The sequence below is a fragment of the Anser anser genome (assembly GCF_964211835.1).
Source record: "Anser anser genome assembly, chromosome: 3".
Classification (NCBI taxonomy): Eukaryota; Metazoa; Chordata; class Aves; order Anseriformes; family Anatidae; genus Anser; species Anser anser.
The window spans coordinates 31223593-31242732 of NC_139722.1; the positions used below are offsets into that span (position 1 = coordinate 31223593).

The window sequence follows — 19140 nt, forward strand, 5'->3', positions numbered from 1 at the left end:
TTACTTGACTGTTTTGGATATCATAGCGCTGCAAAAGAAACAGAGGCTAAAAGTGACGCTCAGCAGTAGAGAAACAAATTTTAGAATAAATAATTCTGTCCCTGTATCCCCCTACCCCACAATTCTCTCGCCTTTCCCCCCTGTATCTTGCCTGCAACTGCAGTTGTGGTAAAAGCTGTTCGGCGGAGCAGTTCACCCATGGCACAGGAGATGGGAGGTGTTCTACACGTCTGCACTAAGTATGGTGTCAAACTTAGTTTCTCTCTCTCTCTTTCTTTGCATATTTGCCTTGGCTCTTGCCTGGATCCAGGTCTAATCCTGTCTTCTGTTTGCAAGCGAGAGTTTTATCCAAGCCCTGAGATGGCTGGAAAACTGTTGCTACAAAGATAACATGGTATGTCATCTGTTTGCTGCTGGTGTTTCAGATCATACCTTATCATCATTTTTTTCCCATACTTACTGAAAACAAATCAGGGAACTACATATAGAAAATGTTTTCTGTGGAGTACGCTAATAATTGTTTGCAGGTGAACTTGAGTCTAGGTGGTTCAAACTTTTAACCTGCTCATGATAACCAAGAAGCTTTGCAGGTTGTGGTTTTGCTTCTTGTAGTGCAGGCGAGAAGCTTGTTTTGGCTCCTGACAGAAGTTTGTAAACAGTAAGATTTTTCTTGTTCCCAATTTTTATGTCACTAGCTATTCAAGGCTGTTTTTATCAATATGAGCAGTGTTCTCCATAAATACATACAGTTACAGTCTCTAACGTCCAAGTCCTCGACTGGTATAAATCAGCATAATTCTTTTGACTTACATGAACTGGCGTAATCCCATTTAGTTGAAGATCGAGGCCAGAGCACAGGAAGTGTCTGTATTAGCCAGGGAACATTGCAGGAGGTTCTAATTCTTCTTCTTATGCTTTCATAGTGATGTGGAGTGTTTTAAAGTTGACATGGTCCAAATAAGGTATTTTTAATTTTCCTATTTGGACTGCAGCTAGCTCAGTAGGTGGAACAACATCTTTGGTTTAGGGGTTATGTTTCATTATTACTTCATAGAAAATGAGAACCAAATTTGGATCTGGTCTCATGAGCAGTACAGAAGCTTTGAGGGGCAGAAATATTTCTTTAAAGGATGAAGGGTTCGTATGTGCAAAGTTTTATGCAATTAGAAGATTTACCTAATTCAGAATGTAAATTCTGAAATGAAATTAATAAAGCTGTGGATATTCATGTAACGTCTGAATCCATATATTTAGGGTGTGTAAAATGAAGTAAACAAAAGGATTTTAAGAATTTTATACTTGAAAGAGCAATGAGAAATGCAGTTCTTCTCAAATAAAAAAATGGTAATGCCTTTCAGTTTTTACAAAGAGTCTTTCAACTGAGGGTCTTGAAGCTCTTTTTGAAACATTGAATTAGCCTTTATCAAATGGACAGTCTCAATGCAAAGGAAGTGCTCAGATAATTTGTCATCTGTAGGATTGGGATCTTGAGCCTCACACTGTGAGGTAGAGAAGCTTTACTTTCTATAATTTACAGAACAAGCAAGTGAAAAGTGTAACGTGCACAAAGTTACAGTACAAGTTTGTGGCAAAGTTGTGGATTAAAATACCCTACCAGACGTACATAAGCTACAATTTCATCTTTCTCTTGTGATACTAAGTTGGGAAGAACAACAACTGTTTTGAAATTTAAACCAAAAAGATAATCATATCTTTCCACGTGATTTGTTATCCTGGCTAGTTGTCTTGGTTGAAACTCTAGCCAAAATCTGTTGGGAGGAAAAAGCAAAACGCTAACCCTTAGAGTCTTCTGACCTTAAGACCAGTTAAGCTAAACTGGCGTTAAGCTATTTTTCATGTAACAGTCATCACCTTTCTTTTTTTTTTTTTTTCCCTGTCAGAATGATTCCACTAGTAGAAGATGAAATATGTCTTGAATATATATAAATTAAATATGTTTAAATAAGCACTAAATCTGTGTTCTGTGTATGTATTTCTCGTCATTTTATTTCTCTCCATCCTTCTGGCTTACATCTGTAAAATGCAATACAGAAAACTGCCACAAGCACACTTAGAGAACCTAAGAAAAGTGCAGTTTAGCATATTCAAATGAGAGCCAGTGTCAGTGCTCAATGTCACCATTTTATCATAGACAGATGATATTACAGTGCAAGAACATTCTGATTTGTAAATGATAGATTTTAAAAGGCAAAACAAATGCCAGTAATCTGCTGTATTTTGCAGCATCAGTGCCATAAATAGGCACACTCTCTTGGTTACTTGCATGGCTGATTTTTAAATTTATGATAAAGTATATAAAATTAATGATGTGTGCTTACACTTAAGTGATAAAAGCCAGTTTCTGCCAGTGTGCTAATGTACATAGTCCTTTACAACTCGGAGCCAGACACCTTTTCATTCACGCGCTCATACACTGGCAAATTAATTTATGGAGCTGGAGGGGAGGGGTTAGAAAGAAAGCATTTCTTACACTGTTACTGCACTTTGGATGTGTAAGTATGATTATGTAAAGTGTGTGTCTGGGTGGTTGTTTGTCCTTCCTTGCGGTGTATTCTGTGCTGAGTGGGAGGGTCACGCTGTGTGAGACTAATAAGGACAGAGCTGCATCCCCCTCCACCACTCTTTGGAGACTCACTCCAGCAACTCCTTGGCACTACGGCAGCTCTGCACAGGCGTTCTCAGTGCTTCGGGGGGACAAACTAGAATAAAAATTAAAGGTAAGCCACCCGTTGTTTGCAGGGAATTGCCCTAGCACCTTAGGTACACGCACGTACTTCAGCATTCCTGTGTTTTTCAGAATTGCTGGCTAAGTTTAGTACTGATTTTGTCTGTGTTGACTATGTAAATATAATATAGACGATAGGGTTTTGATGTGCTGTAATCAGCCCGTGCAATAGGAGTCTGCTGGTGGCTGTGTAGGTGCGTAGGGTATGTTTGGGGGTGACTATAGGTATTTGCGAAGGTACGCTGACGCAAACGGCCCTAGTAAACTCGTAGTAATTTACACAAGCGGCACAAACTGACGTAACGTGGCACAATACCGGGCACGTTTATTCACCGCGGGCACCTCGCTGCCCCTGCAAGCGTCAGCGCCCATCGCTCCCCTCAGCGGGAGCGGCCGACGCCGCGCGGGCTGTAGCGGCCGGGCACGTGCCGGGGGCGCCGCTGGAAAGGGCCGGGGGCCCGGCACCGGGAGGGGCGGCGGGGGGGGGCGGCGGCTTCCAGGCTCGGCCACCGCGGGACGGGGCAAGCGGGAGCCGCCGGCACACCTGGCGGGGCCGGGGCCGGGGCTGGGGCCGGGGCGGCAGAGGGCTCCCTCGGCCGCGGTAGGTGCGGCCCCGGGGAGGGAGAGAGAGAAAGGGAGGGAGGGGAGCGGGCGGCGCCACCTTCTCCGGCGGCGCCCCAGCGGGTTCCCGGCGCCCCGTGAGGGAGCCACCCGCCGGGGCCGAGCGCCGCAGCCAGGTTCCGGGCCGGGGAACGGGGCAGCGGCGGCTTGGAAACGGCGGGGACCCGCCTGCTCCTCCTGGGGGGAGCACAGCCCGCGGTGGGGTGAGCTACCTGCTCGTACGGCAGGTGCGGGGCACGCCGCGGGACTGCTCTGTGAAGGTGTGCTCGCTGCTGCTGCTGCTGCTGCTGCGGGGGAGGCTGGAAAAGTTACCCAGGGTGTAGCTGCCGGCAGGATAGCCCTGCTGATCGGGGAGATGCCGTGCGACGAGAATGGCTAAAAGCGCATCGTAGCTGCGTGGTTTGTTTCTCTTACAGAAAATGAGATTAGAAAAGTGTTTTCTGTCCTTCGCTGGTTTCTGACGTTTCTCTAAATTAGAGTTGGCTTGGAAGGAAAGCTGATTATTATGCTGACAGAAGAGTTGAAGCTGGGATGTACTTCTGTGAGATCTAAACTGTAAACTCAGTACAAGTACTTGCAGTATACTTTGCAATAAAGAGAAATGTCACATTTTTGTTTGTTTGCACTTAAATTGAAAGCATCATATGTTGTCCATGTTCAGTTTGATGACTGCATCAGCAGTCATTGGCAGCACTGTGACACTGACCAGTTAAGCTGACGTACTTAGGATTGGAAAACTGGGAGAAAAATAACCGGTCATCACTAATGAAATAAATAATTCGTGCCTTCATAGCTAATATATCTGAGTTAATATTTCTGACGTTATTTAGGACCTTAGTAGAGAACTAAAGGAATATTTTTGTCATTTATTTCTAAATTTACTTCCATCTATTTTTGTATCTCCTTAAAATAGATAAATTATACACTACATTTAACAAGTGATTTACTCTTTTCTTTACAGTTAAGAAATTCTTGAAGAAGAGATTGTTCTAAACGTGATTATTTTCTGTTTCAGATTTGTAGCTGATTGTTCACATGTGTCCAGGGGGAGATGAAGTACACTGGATCCTGCATAGTTTGGCTTTGTATGGCAGTTTTCCTCCTCCTCCCTGTTTCTACTTGTGTGGCTGTCAGTGACCAGACAGGTACTTCCATTTTTCTTGCCCATCACAGCAAAGCATAAATCTCAGTAATCAACATTTAGAAAAATAATGACAATACACAGAATATAAAGCATACAAGCAGGCAAAATTACAAAGGTTTTTTTTTTTTTTTTACCTCTATTTGAAGAAGTCTAAGTTTGAAGCAATTCCAAAGCAGTCTTTCTGTTTCATGTGCTTAGAAGATTCACATTTGGAAGTAGTTGTAGTTTCTAGGAGTTGTATTTTGTACTTTTTCAACTTACTGTACAAACCAAGGTTCTGCATCATGGCTTGCAAAACTTCTATGAACAAAACCATGTGGCGTTATTATATAACAGTGATTACACTGACCTAAACAACCTAATGCACGTTAGCCTAACCCAAACTTAATCTTCGAACCAGCTCTCCAGTTTAACAGACCTAGAGTAGGGCAGAACCTTACACTTAAGCAGGCAGAGGAAGGGAATATAATGAATTTGTTTAGTTAGCTGTTACCCATCTTCTGCGACTACTCTCACACTTCTTCGCTTTCTTCTCTCTCTCCCTGTCCGCATGTTATCTAGCTGTCCACTTAAACTCTACTTTGGCTCTCCTGAATGTGGTAAATTCTATCTTAAAGGCACATCGTGTGCTTATAAAATAAGGAATTGTCAGTTTTCTAGAATTGCTAAGCCCTAACGTGTACGTCAATTTTCTAGAACTGTTCTCCAATTATTAGGAGGGAAAACATACCTGTTGTTAGAGTTAAAAAGAGTTATTGATTGTTGCTTTTTTAGAAGATGAAACTTATTTTTAGTGGTGCTGTTTTTCCAGAAATCTGATAAGAAGATAATAGGCCCAGATAACAGAAGATAATAGAATCTGTACATACACAACAAATTTAAATCTCCGTAACACCTTTGAAACTCGGGCCCAAGAAATTTTAAAAGTCGATTACTAATATAATAATCCTTTTATTGCTCCAGGAAGCAATAAATAGTAATATTTAATAAATAGTGAATGTAACATGTGGGCTCTAGGGTAGCAGTAACCTGTTGTAAAGAATCTGAGTTTAAGTTAAATACTTTTTTTGCCTTGTATTTTTAGGGCAGCAAAGCTAAGTGCTGCACTGATGAACTGTTCTTAACCCCTGTGAGAGAGTGAGCCTTACATAACAGCTGTGCAATCATTCTCTTTGATTGTCTAAAGGAAGCAAAATAGGTTGATTTCTCTGTTATTTCTACCAAGTGGATTATGGAAGGGAAGTTTTTTAAAGGGCTAGAAGGGTATGAGTGCACAAGCTTCCCTAATAATGTAAATGGATAAATGTAGAACTTGAAAAATATTTAAACAAAATGCCAGGAAGCATTTTCTCTCACTTTCAATTAGACAGGGGGAAAAAAATGTAGGAAAAGGTACACCTTTCATACAGACTGTGACCGATAACCTGAACTGGTAGCGAACGGTACATCTGAACTGTACATTACGTTCTGTTAGAAGTTTGTGTCTGGGCAACCAGGAGGGAGGTTGCAGTGTTCCCTAACCTAATTGCTACAAATTGATCAAATATGGGTCAAGTGGAACCCCTGGGAGGAAGAGGAGAGATTGAACCTTTCCTGAGAACAACTGACTGCGTACGATTGAGAGGCTTCTGCAGTATGAGGTGATATGAGCAGATGGTGAGGAATAACAGGCAGATAGCTGCCAGCGTGTACAGGTCTGCCAACAGCGTGGAATAGACTTAGAGTGAAGCTTTAAGGTGACAACAGGAAAGAGACTTTCCTAGAGACTGAAGAGGGTGGTTAGCATCCAAAACAGAAATACAAGCTGTAGACCAGAAAACAAGAGTTGAGAAAGAACAGACCCTGCAAGGGTGAAGTGCTAGGTGGTGTGGGTGCATTTGCAGACCTTGTTGTTGAATCTGCCCTATCCTGCTGAACTGAGTATCCCGTGTTGCAAAGTTGTCTTGCTCTGTAGCTTGATAATTTGTATGCAGATGAATCTGTTACAGACTGGAAGTGTGCGCATTTCAAGAAGAGAGTGTATCTGGTCTCCTCCATTCCATTTATTTCTTCCATTAACTGCCTCTCTCTTGGGCCTTTGTTCTCTCCCAAATAGCTGTTCTGTATAGATCTGCTTCTATCCTTCAGGATCTGCCCAGGTTCTTCCCTTCAACATATGCATAGCGTTTATTTCACACTGGGCTAATACAAAGGTTTTTCCAACAAAGCTCATTTAGATAGGATGTTGGTATATTGCATTTGCGTCCTAAAATTTCTCACCCGATCTGCTTGAGTCAGGTGAGTTCTGCTTGAGAATGGGCTTCAAAGGCAGGGAAAACTGTAAGTTAACCTTGATTTGAAGAGGGGGGGAAAGTATATATACAGAAGGAAATCTCTTGTGCAAGAGAAAGGATTAACTTGCATGTACACATAGGGAAGAACTTTCTGAGCTGGCATTCTGAATGTACTTTGGGAGTTATATTATTTAATTTAATACTATATTAAATAAATACTGGTATTAGAAAAAATATCAGAGTGAGCCTTCTAGAAGCAGTCCTCCTTAGGCCAATAACCATTAGATTCACATCAAGGATTTCTTTAAGTTTTCACTTGTTAAGAAGTTTCGGTGTTCTGATGGTTCATCAGAAGGAAGCACTTACTTCTAACGATAGAATATAGTAAGTCTGATGGAGAGGATTCAGGAGTTCTCCACAATCTTGTTTTTAATCTGACTTCAAGAATATTTTCACATTGTAAACTTTTGTTGTGTTGTTAGGAGCATTTGGCTTTGGAGCATGGATATGAGCTCCTTCTTTAGTGACAGATGAAGTTCTAATCTGATCATTCCTAACTGCTCCATGTTAAGAATATTAATACTCTTGTCTCATTCCCAGATCACTGTTGCTTTTTCAACTTTCTTTTACAATCTATCCTTTTCAAAGTCACTTGCTAAGCCATGAAAAATGTAGCATAAATAAAGTCTTGGGACTGTCAGTCATGGTGAATTTCCATTGCCTTTTGACATGGAATGTGTTGTGAAAAGTATTGGCTCTAGATCATAAGTTCAGATAGGCACTTTAACCCAAATACAGTGACTGGTTTCAAGCATGCAAATCAGCTCAGCTTTTCAGTTTTCATCCTTTAGTACAGCTAGATAATTCTCAAAATCAAGATAAAGGCTCTGTAGTTACTCTCATATAAAATACATTCATAGTCTTAACACTAGGAGTGTTTAAACTCTTACCCTGAATGTTTAAGGTTGGATCCACAAACTGCTGTCAGCAATGCAGTGTTTAAATGACTATTCCACCCTTGGATTTCTTGTAGGTAAAACGTAAGCCTTCTTGGGCAGTGAAGAAGGAACTTTGGGTGTCTGTAAGGATATGATTCATGACAGCCTGCACACTGTGGAGAGCCACTTCAGTTAGTGAGTAATAGGACATAAGAGAGACTACACACATTCTCCCAGAGTGAAGCCTGTAGACTAGATTAGTTTACTTTTTTTTTTTTTTTCAGGGAAAGGGAGGGAAAGAAAAAAAAAAATCTCCTGTAGCCAAGATATCCACCTAGAATATAAAGTCCTGTTTTTTCCCCCTACCGCCTGTTCCTCATGGGAGAATCCAGTTCTCCAATGTCTAGTGTGTGCATGAGGCAGGTACACCATACTCCTAATACTTGAACTTGGTAAGAATTTCTTAATCCCTACTACTAAAGCAATTAGTTATTTACATAACTGTCTAAATAATCATTGGGCTTGGACTTGACTTCTTTCGTATATCAACAAAGTTGTAGATCCAGTCTTCCTTATTCCTCTTTCCACCTTTGGCTTAATTAATACCTATATTGTAATGCAATACATAGTGGCTTTCAGTATAAAAAGAGGAAAAAAATCACATTTCATTTTCTGGTAGCTCTGTACATGTGGCTATGGGTATGTAAGGGATCTAATTCCTTGACCCTGCTTGAAAGCAGGCCAACTGGGTGTTTGAGTACAGCACCCTCATCTTCAGTATAAATACCTGTGAGGTGGGCTTGCGAATTTTAGCAATGATATCCAGCAAGTCAGCCATACACTCTGAAAAGGTTCATTCTACTATATTTTTATGAAGCCTGATCCAGTTAGAGTGTGAGATAAATCCTCAATAATTTGGGATTCTGCCTGAAGCTTGAATCCAACATAGCATGTGTGTATGTGATAGCTGGGGTTTTTGTTGTTGGGCCACATTAATTTATCTGGTTGTGCTTTCTGATGGAAGCTCTGGCACCCTCATAAAGTGCACATCAGTGGGTTAGACAGCAACTGAAACATCACCTAAACATGAACTTTAATTACAAAGTAGCAGATACGTATTTGGGAAGCGAATCTGGTCATTTCAGTTCACACGCGACCTAAAGAAGCCAAGAGTGCTTACTGGAAGCTACAGTTCCCAGTCAGGAACTGCACCCGCACCCAAGAGATGTCTGTAAGAGTGAGACCGAAGCATACACCAGTCTTCTGGGTCTGAGTTTTCACGGAAAGAAAAACTGGGCATGGGACCTAGATGGAAACTGCAGAGTGCTTCAACAAGTGATCTGACCATTACAAGGATTCAGGACATGACATAGCATGTTGCAGCAGGCAAGGCTAGGTGTAACCCCCCTACTTAGAATACAGTTTTTTACAAAATTTTATTATAAAAAAAAAAAAATTCCTTACTAGATTCTCAATGGAGAGACAGATCACAATTATATGTGACACACCTGCTTGATTTACATTAATATGTGTTTTGAAGTAAATAGGTTGATTTTGTAGTAATAACCACCTACGTACAGCTCACTGATTTCCAAAGATTAAGGTCTGTCATTTATCCTATGGACAGGTGATCTCATTAATTTATAGGTACGGTAACTTCAGCTTTGGCATCACCATTCTAATATGAATTGTGGACTTCAATCAAGACAAACTCAGTTTTATCACATGTAGAGCAACCTACTATATAAATGTAAGCTTGCTATTTTTTCTTCTTTAGTTTTGCAATAATATATTATAATGAGGCAGGTTGCTGTGCATGGTTTCTACACCTGGATAAGGGTTCGTTGTGTACTTTTCCTTTCCTGAATGTCTTCATGTAGATCCTCTAATTCAGCTATCCATGGGTTGAGCGGCTTTGTTTCAGGCCAAAGAGAATCTAAAGATCTGCTAGCAGTACTAAAAATCTTGGACGAGACTAACTTTTTGACTGTATAAACTCTAGAAAGAATTTTCATTAATCTATAGCAATTAAAGGTATCAGTCTTGGTGTGGAGAGCTTTTTGTTTTTTAATATTTTATGATTTTGTCTTAGCTCTCTGATAAAATAATATCGGACAAAGGGAGTGCACCAACAGCATAAGATAGGAGAATAATCGTAGTAACTCTTTCAGTTTTTAAAGGGAAATGGAAAACAACCAAATAAGTAACATTTACGTAGCCTGTCTATGCTGTGACTGTTATGCCACCGATAAAAATAGGTCCACAGTCCAGTCTGTGGCATGTGAGGAATCGTTGCTATCATCTGGATAACACAGAAATTAAGGCTTGATTCTTTATTTGGAGTTGGAAGAAAGTGGCTGGAGGGAATAAGCTAATATGCCCCTAATATAAGTTGCTCAGCCCTCTTGTAAGTTAGTACTGGAAAAAAAAAAAAGGCACATTTTTTTGTCTCTGGTTCTATATCTCTTACTATAGCAGTTCAAGGTAAAATCCACAACAGGTTGTATCTGGCTGCTCTTTTTATAAGAACTGTAAAGTAATTCAATGGAAAAATGTGTCTGCCCTTAGTCCTTGCATTTCTTAAAAAAAAGAAATACATTAAGATATTTATTACTCTATGCATGACAAGCTATTGTGCCTTCAGCCATAAGAGGCTTTTTTTTTTTTTAAACCAACATATTTCTTGTAGCTATGCCTCTACTATAACCAATTTGTTGCTCTACAGTGGGTATAGATACAAATCTATAGTTTAATAATCTTTATAAATGATTGAAATCCCAGGTCTGTAGATTAAAGAGTATCTAAGGTGATCTTCTTTCTGTCCCTAAATGGTGTATTCAAATTGCTATGTTAGTATGTAATTCCATACTCCCTACAAACTGAGAGTGATGATAGATTTCATTTCAGTTTCAGAGATTTCAGAATGAATGAATTTTCTTAACAGTTCTGCATCTTTTTTGGGGGGGAAAAGGAATTTATAAGGGGAGTTATAGTTTTTTTCAATGCATATGTTTCTTATTTCTCATGAAACTTTATTTGTGTATGTATATAAATATATAAGTATATATACATGTACTGTATATAAGTATGTATACATAAACTTTTACTCATTACTGTATATAAGTATATATACATAAATGCATGTATATACGCATTTTTATACATGAAGGAAGGAAAGAATAAATTGTCTCAGTGCCTTTGAAATAAATCAACTTACAAGTGATGTTACCTGTCATTGAGATGCCTTTCATTAACCAAGTTGATAGGAAGGTTCTTTATATCTGTATTACATAATTTAGCTTAATTTTTTACTGGTTGTTTCTGATTAGCCATTTGTAGTCCAGATAAAATACTGTAATGCATTTAATAGAATTGAAAACTTTTGAAGGATAATGTGCTCTCTGTATTACTACAGAATGAATGACAAAGTTCACATGCTTTAAAATTACAAATATAGCTATTTTAAGTGTCAGCCCTCAGTCTATACGCCCTTGGAAACCTTTAAATATAGATGATTTCCAGGTTAGTGCTAGGGCACTTCTCCTTGCTTTTTTCTTTGGACTGACACTTTGGAAAGCCCCTCGACCTTCACTGCTCAGTATCTTTTGACATATCTTGGCCATTTCCGTAGTCACATCAGCTCAACAAGGAGCTCTGCACTTAATAAGCACAGGGCCAAATCCTGCTTGTAGTTTTCCTTTTGACAGTTTCCTAAGGGTTTAGTGGGGCTATTTTAAAAGTTGTTGATTTTTTTTTTAAAGAAAAAACTCTATTTCCGACCCATGCACAAAAGAGATAATTGTCTGTATTTGCTTCATAAAAGTGTGTATTCCTGTATATATTTTAAAAAGTCTTTATGCAAATTGTATGCTGCATAATAATACATTGTTTGATCTAAGCATGTGGCTAGAGATAGCCTTAGAATTTACCATGTTTCAATTTTTAGAACATTATGTTTGTTTACCTAAATACTTTGGTTCAGACTTAATCCCTTGTAAAGCTGCTTAATTTTCAAAGTATAAATATTGCTTGCCTTGTTTTTTATATGCTATGATCATGTCCTTGTTAATCCACATTTTGAAATGAATGTTCACTGAGGTAACAATAGGTTATTGCAACAGTAATCATTCATGATAGATTGTTGCAGATTCATTGTAATGTCTTCTTAATCAAAGAAAAAGAATTTTTCTAATAATATAACCAGAAAAAAACAACAACCTTAGAACAGATCTTACTACTTTATAGGTTATTGTAGATGGAGAGAGTATAGTAAGAACTGTGTATCTTTCTTCTGGTTGTCATTCATGTACGCTTTAATCCTAAACAGTTGAATTAAAACATGATCAAATTTATATTTGCCTAAGTTATTGGAAAATTAGTATAAAATTAAATATTATTGCTCTCATTTAGGTTTTGTAATTTGTTTTATTGCTATTTTCTATATCCTAAAGATAGAGAAACTAAAAGAAACATGCCTGCTGTGACTATCACTATCATGATGGTTTGTTCTATTTCATTTTCATTTGGTAGAATTTTATGAGAAATATTAACCTGTGCTCTCTTGAAGGTGCTGTGTGTCCTTTAATAAAAAGAGTTGCTCATCATCTCAAACAAATCAACAGAGACAGTCTTGGTGTGTCAGGTAAATGGCTTTCTTTAATACGAAGAGTAAATTATCTAAATTGATTGGTAAAATGAATTTTGTAAGTTTCTGTAACTTAAAGTACTGGTTTTCAAAATAGCTTTTTGTCCTCTAGAAAGTCACCCAGCATGCTAAAAAGTCAGTATTTACCCATGATTTTGAAAAACTGTGTTACATAAACTAAATCAGTGTATCGCGTTCTGCAGGGTTTGATCTGGCAGAAAGCTTTTCTTTGAGACAGTCGTCTTGTGGAGGGGAAAAAATCTGCTTTAAACTGGGAAGTGCTCCTCTCATCAGAGACACAAAGTAAGTAAGATACTACTTTCATCCTAGAATCCTTGAAAGAGGAAGCTCAGACCAAATACTATTAATGATCTGATACACTGAGCAGTGTATCAAAGGATACCACAGAAAGATAAGTGTATCTTTTTTTAGGCATTTTCATCTGTGATAGTTTTGGGGAATTAGTCTGATTCAGGAGTTTCCTTTTCTGAAATTTGGAAGTATCCAGGTAGATAGTTAATTGAGAGTATCCTATTCTCAAACTGTGATTCTAATACTGAAAACTCTACTGTTTATACATAAAGATTTATAAAAACAAAGGAAACAAAGAACTTTCATGGTGTGACAGGAAGCATTTACCTTACTAATCTTCCCTCAATGAAATTGGCTGTTTGCAGGGATAAAAAGAGAGAGTCACAGTTTCCTTAAATGCTGTATTTTCATGATTATATTTTTTTTCAGTGAATTTGACATCTTGCCTTTGAGCACCAAAAGAATGGCTGGTACTCAGAGTAGAGGTGAAACTAGGCAGCATGCTTTTCTGACAGAATGGAATGAAGGGCAGAGACTGCATGAAAAATCAAAAGGAGGGTGCAAGAGAGTAAGGCGTAATGGAACTGCATGGATTTAAGATTTCATTGAGACGAGGAGATGGTAAGATGCATTTAGGAATGTCGTTTCAAGTTCCCCATCCTTGGACAGTGGAGAGAAAGAGAATCCTCTCAGAGCTTTGTGGTTGAGATGTGCTCTGAGTCATCGGACTGTCGTTTCTGTACAGCATGTTCTTGTGATGATGTGGGGAGCAACTGTATTCCCATGTTTTCAGGTTGGGTATTCTCTGTTGCAAGAATTCTGGCACGTGGTTGTGTTGGAAAAAATACATCCATGCCCTCAGAATTCCCCTTCTGCTGGATCCTGGGAAAACCAAAGTGGGGTTCATTGGCAGAGTAATTGAAGAAGAAAGAGAAAGGATCAGAGACACCCAGGCAAAAAATAAAGTGATCTCTGGGAGACAAGAGTGATTAAAGAAATACCACTTAGACTCTAAATAGAAACTTAGAATATCTAAGTTTTTTTGGAAGTATTAGGTACTGTAAACGCTAAATTAGTATGCTTGCATAATTCTTCAAAGTTGTGCAAAGTAATCACTGTCTTTTCTAAAATTCTTTGATTGTTATTGAAGGAAAAATGACTAGATAAAATTATTTGACACAGAGAAGGCTCTATTTTTTATTAGTGTCTTCCTAGTATTTTCAAGATCATCCTTAGAAAAGGAACAGGTAAAATTAAATACCACAATATGAGTCTATCGTAAAACTATTTTGAAAGTTTGTCAATAAGAAAGCTTTTTTATTTTATTTTATATGTTATTCATTTTACAAATTTTTACAGATTTATTTCAGGACACGAATTTGAGGGAAACGTGAGAATACAGAAGAGTAGAGGAATAAGAAACTTCAGGAATAAGAAACTAAGTAGAGCTAAGTGTACAATCAGAGAAATGTATATTGCAAGCTGATTTACATTTTTTCTGAAAATGTTGGCAAATCAGTGACAAGAAATGGAGTGAAAAGAGCTAGAAATTTTAAGAGGACAGATTAATGACATTATTTTAAATTCATATTACTTTGGGGGAAAATCTGTGAATGAAAATGATTTCTGAGAATTTGATATTTTTGAAGGGTTCTGACCGTGATGCTGAGGTTGAAAATGTTGAGGTTTTTTACTTGCTTTTATTAGTAAGCCTGAGTACTAATTCAAATTCTTTCAAAAATTATTATTAATGAGGACAGTGAAAATGGGGGAAGTCATGTAATGGTTGATAGCTGCTACTCAGTAAAGTCTTAACTCCCAAAAGTTGGAAGGAAATATTCTTGAAAGAAAGAATGCTTCTATTTATACTTTCTTTATGGCTGGGAGAGGAACCTAACAGATTGTTTTATCTGCTCACCTATTTGGAAGGGAGGATGACTCTTGGAGACAAAAATGAGGAAAACAAGAATGTTTTTCTTTATTTTCAGTCTGATTTGCCCAGGGGATAAAGAATTTCAGTAAATGGTAAACTCGGAGGACAGGTGGTTTGGTATTGTTAGTGTCTATGGCTTCTCACATTCATCTTCCACCCCATTGTTTTCTTCAGTTTATGGACTTTAAAGAAAAAGTAGAGAGAGTCTTTCCAGTTTCTCCTAAAAATGAGTATCCAGTGGATGAAAACTTCAGCTGGATGAAGCTGAAATGATAATCAAGTATCATTGTAATCAATGCTAAGGTCTGAATATAGTTAGGCTAAAAAAAATTATGTCACGTTATTAATGTTAATAAGGTACAACATGATTTTTTCTGTCAGCTTGCTGTGGAAGTAAAAGGTACCTCTTACATATACCTCTCCAAACAAAAAAAGGGCTAAAGTATTTTCAGCAACATTAAAACATTGTAGAATTTACATTAAATTGTAGTTCTTAAGGGCAATAGCCTTGCTATTGCTTTTTTAAACCTTTCCTCACAGAGAAGTGCACGTTATAATTGAGAAAATAATTTACCTTTTTATTCCAAATATTTTGGCTTTCTGTTATTAAGACTTCAGAGAAACATGTTTGAAAGTATGTATTTAAAGTATTTCTGATAGTCTTCTGAACTTGAGGTGGTTTTTTGTTTGTTTTGTTGGTTGGTTTTTTAAACAAGGGCATATGGCAGTTACGAGCATAAAATCAGTATTTGACGTTACAGGTTTTCAATGAAGCAGGAATACCTGTCATCATAATTTTATTATTTACTTTATCTCAGATACCCATGTCCAATATCTTGTAATATTTTATTTAAATCTTCTCTTACAATATGGCAGATTGTGTAGTTCCAGAACACTTGTGTTATTAGATGCTCAGAGGTTTTTAGGATCATTCTGCCTCAGAAAATATGTTAGTAGACGTGGTGTGCAGTAAGTAGCAGAACAGTGTTTGTTTTCCATCCTGCAGGAAACTGAGAGTATCTGATTAAGCTGACTAGCAAGTATCAAGTAGCTTGGCACATCTCCTCTTGCATTTCATTCATTCAGTCGTAGTGTGGGTAATAGAAAGCTATGCTGTGCCATTTTTCTTGTGTGATGCCATTTTGATTTTTTTCAATGGACCTGGAGTAGTGTTGCACCTATTTATATGTTGTAAATAATTTACAATGCAGTCTCAGCTTGGGAAATCGATTATGTCTATTTGTGCTGAATTTTGGTTCTATATCTCTTTTGGGAAGGGGATCTGTACATGATATGTGTTGTGGTGGGATGTGGGTAACTTAAGTTTTGTGTAAATGACTAATCTTTTAATCTTTTTAGAGTTAAAGAGTGACTTTTAAATTAAGAAACTGTGAGTTATGTGTTGCAGTTCTTACACAGACGTTATTAGAAGATACTCCGGACTAAAGCAGTATAACTGAGCCTCTGAATCCTAAAGAAATTAACCGTACAGTTATGTAGACAATCTAATTATGTAATCATAATAACACCAATTTTGTAATGTTTTAATTTCATTTCAATAAGTACATTATGGAGTCACATTTTGTTAGCTAGAGTCTAATATGTACTGTCTATGTGGTGTATTCCAATTCGGTGTAAAGCTTGCTGACAGAAGTGGCAGAGGGCTCTGTGCTGATAGCAACTACTTCAGGTCTGCCAGCAATACTCAGAGCTTCTGGCATGAGGCCTTTTAGGCTGGTCTTTGCTCCTCAGAAGCCTTAGAGTAGATAGCATGATGCTGAAATAGTTTCATGTCCTTCCCTAAAGATGCATCAGATGCCAGTTGTTCTCACTTGTCTGGCTTGCTTGTGGGCCACTTTTTTCTGCTCTTAAATTTCTGTACAGAGCTAATAAGGGACATAGCAAGTTGGTTTCAGCTGAGTTTCAGAGCGTTTTTGAAATGGACATCTGTTGTTTATGATTAGGAAATCCTAATGGCACAGTCATTTTTTTTTTCTTATCTTGTAGCTCATTTGGTTTGATAGCTCATATTCATTTACTGACATGATTGTCAGAGCTGGCTGTTAAAATGATCTCAAAATGAGAGCAATTGGGATTACTCTTACGACTTTTGTTAGGAATTCTTCCACTTTTTGTCTAAGATACTGAAAAAGAGCTTGGATTTTGACTGTATTTGGACTACCCAGCTCCATCAGCAATGTTTTCATTTATTGCTGCTGAAAGAACTGCATCTGTGGGTTGGGCGATGTTTCAGAGAAAGTGTTTCCCCCCTTCCTGATGTCTAGCTACAAGATGCAGAAATAGTGTTACCACTTTTGTCAGTACATTTCCAGCTAAGAACAGAAATCGATGATGAAAGAACATTTACACATGTGTTTGGTTTGGTTTTGATGCTAACCTATATAATTGCAAAAAACGCAACTATGGAATGCATACGGAATTGCATTTCCTGAACACCGCTGGCATCTAATGAGGCAGTTTCTGTGCTTACTCCTAGAAGCCTCCTTATAACCAGCACTTTACTCCCAAAGGCATCTACCTCTGGGTGACTTTGCAGTCTGCTCTCTGCCTCTGTCTATTCAACTAAATACCCAGTGCCTTGCATTGGACTTTAGCAGTCAGTGAACATCTTACATGGTCATGACTTCTGATTAGTTCTGCTTATGAGTTGTTTTGGCCAGTGGGTCCAGGTTCAGCAATCGTCTTGAAAAAATAGTATTAAGACATATATTAAGAAATGGTGTACATATTTCTTAAATGTGATATAGATTGGATAGTTGTGCAACTCAGCAGTTTTCAAAAGTTTTCATCAAACACTTTTATAGTAATACAGTTTAATATTAATGAAAGTGGCAATGAGATGGCACCCGTGTTTGGTGGCAGTAGTTACCATTATGCTAACCAGACTTAGATATTACTTATGTAAAAATATTAGATAGTTATGTACGAAAAAACACCTTTTCCTTCCAATATCATGTATTTATTTGAAGTCACTTGAGCTCTTTGAGCCAACAATGCTAAGATTGAAATGTCTGGTATTTTGGTTGCAGGGTATTTTCAAGAAAAGGGCCTTGTCTCTGGAATTTACTTCCTGAGTGTGGGAGCCTGAATTTAATACAAATCCTAATGCTTTCTTCAGGTCTTTCAAAGTAGTATATCAAAAGATGCAGTGATACGATCTTTCTTTTTCCAATTCTGGCTAAAGGTACTGAAGTCATATATTTTGTATTTATTACAGAAACTTGAAAACTTAATTTTAGAAATTAAAAAGAAGGCTAATACAAGGAGTACTATCGAAAGAACAAATTGGAGCTGTACCTGCCACGTAAACACCAATTATTTCTTTTCATAACTGAGGAGAAAACTAGGGCCTCTTACCACAAAAAATAATAGGGCAATGCCTCTTTCAAAGAATGAAAACATGTGAATGTCTTTTCCTGGGTATATGGGCTTGTTTGTACCTGATAATTTACAAGATACATGTCAACATCTTAAAAAAAATAAATAAAAAAATCGACAATTCAGATATTAATTGGTTTTAATTGCTGTACTGGTCCCGAATCCTAATTTAATATGCAATTTTCTACAAATGAAGAATCGGAAGACCAGAAATAATGACAGATACATGGCAAAGGGGAGGAAATTATTTAAAAAAAATGTATAGTACTTACATTGAAAGCAGATTGTGAGGGAACAGAGAGCAGCAAAACTATTTTAATTATACCTCTGACTGTAGCAAATCTGAATTTTTTGATCTTTAGCGTATTCCACAGAGAGCAGAGCACTTCATGTGGCAGCGTCTTACCATCTGAATTAGTAAGACAATGTTGGATGAAGCAGACTGTTCCTTTTCCTTTTTTTCCCACAGCAGTGTTGATCTTGCCAAAAAGCACTTAGAGATAAAGGGCAGGAGCCTTTGGGAGATGTGGACTTCATGGGCATTGGTCCACAGTGGGAGTGTACAGTGTTTTTTTTTGTTGTTGTTGTTTTTTTGTGGATCCCCACTCCCCATGTGCTTCAGCATTCAGGATGAAACATCAGACAAGCAATAAGCAAATTACAGAAGCACTGGATGAACAAATCGCAAAGGCAGTTTACTTTTCTTACTTGAAAAACTTTCCTTAATTTCAAAAAAAAAAAAAAAAGTGTTTCAGTTCAGCTTAGTGTTAGTGTTATTTTTTCCCTGCTGCCTTCCTTTTAAAGGAGAAATCTGTCCAGCAAAGGTTATTTCAAAGAAAATAAAATTTAGAGTTCATCTTTTTAACGTTTCTTTCCTACACTTGACCTCATGTTACTTCCTCCACATCAGCATCAGCCTGTCTGGTCCATGAGGCCAGTGGCTGATCCCGGTGGCTGTGTGATTTCTGTCAGTCACAGTGGAAAAGGAGCAAAAAGCTTGTGAGGAGCATGGAGGGACACCACAGAACTGCTGCTCTCAGCAGCCTGCAGTTAGCGATGACTGACTGTGGGGGACTCATACAAGAGTTTTTTTTTTTTTTTTCTCTTTGCCAAACATGTTGACTTTTAA

General features: G+C 38.0%; 1 protein-coding gene across 18 annotated transcripts in view; it reads left to right on the forward strand.

The window, feature by feature from the left end:
• The first annotated feature begins 2475 nt into the window (after positions 1 to 2475).
• The window catches only part of COL19A1 (collagen type XIX alpha 1 chain), a 202734-nt gene continuing 186069 nt past the window's right edge, over positions 2476 to 19140 (forward strand). For 8 of the 18 annotated variants that reach the window (XM_083832480.1, XM_083832466.1, XM_083832479.1 and 5 more), the window contains exons 1-4: positions 2476 to 2738; positions 4383 to 4512; positions 12290 to 12364; positions 12571 to 12670. In XM_083832480.1, coding sequence (XP_083688606.1) covers positions 4419 to 4512; positions 12290 to 12364; positions 12571 to 12670 — 269 coding nt within the window. In that variant the 5' untranslated portion in view covers positions 2476 to 2738; positions 4383 to 4418. The other 10 variants (XM_083832464.1, XM_083832478.1, XM_083832481.1 and 7 more) reach the window with 7 other exon arrangements.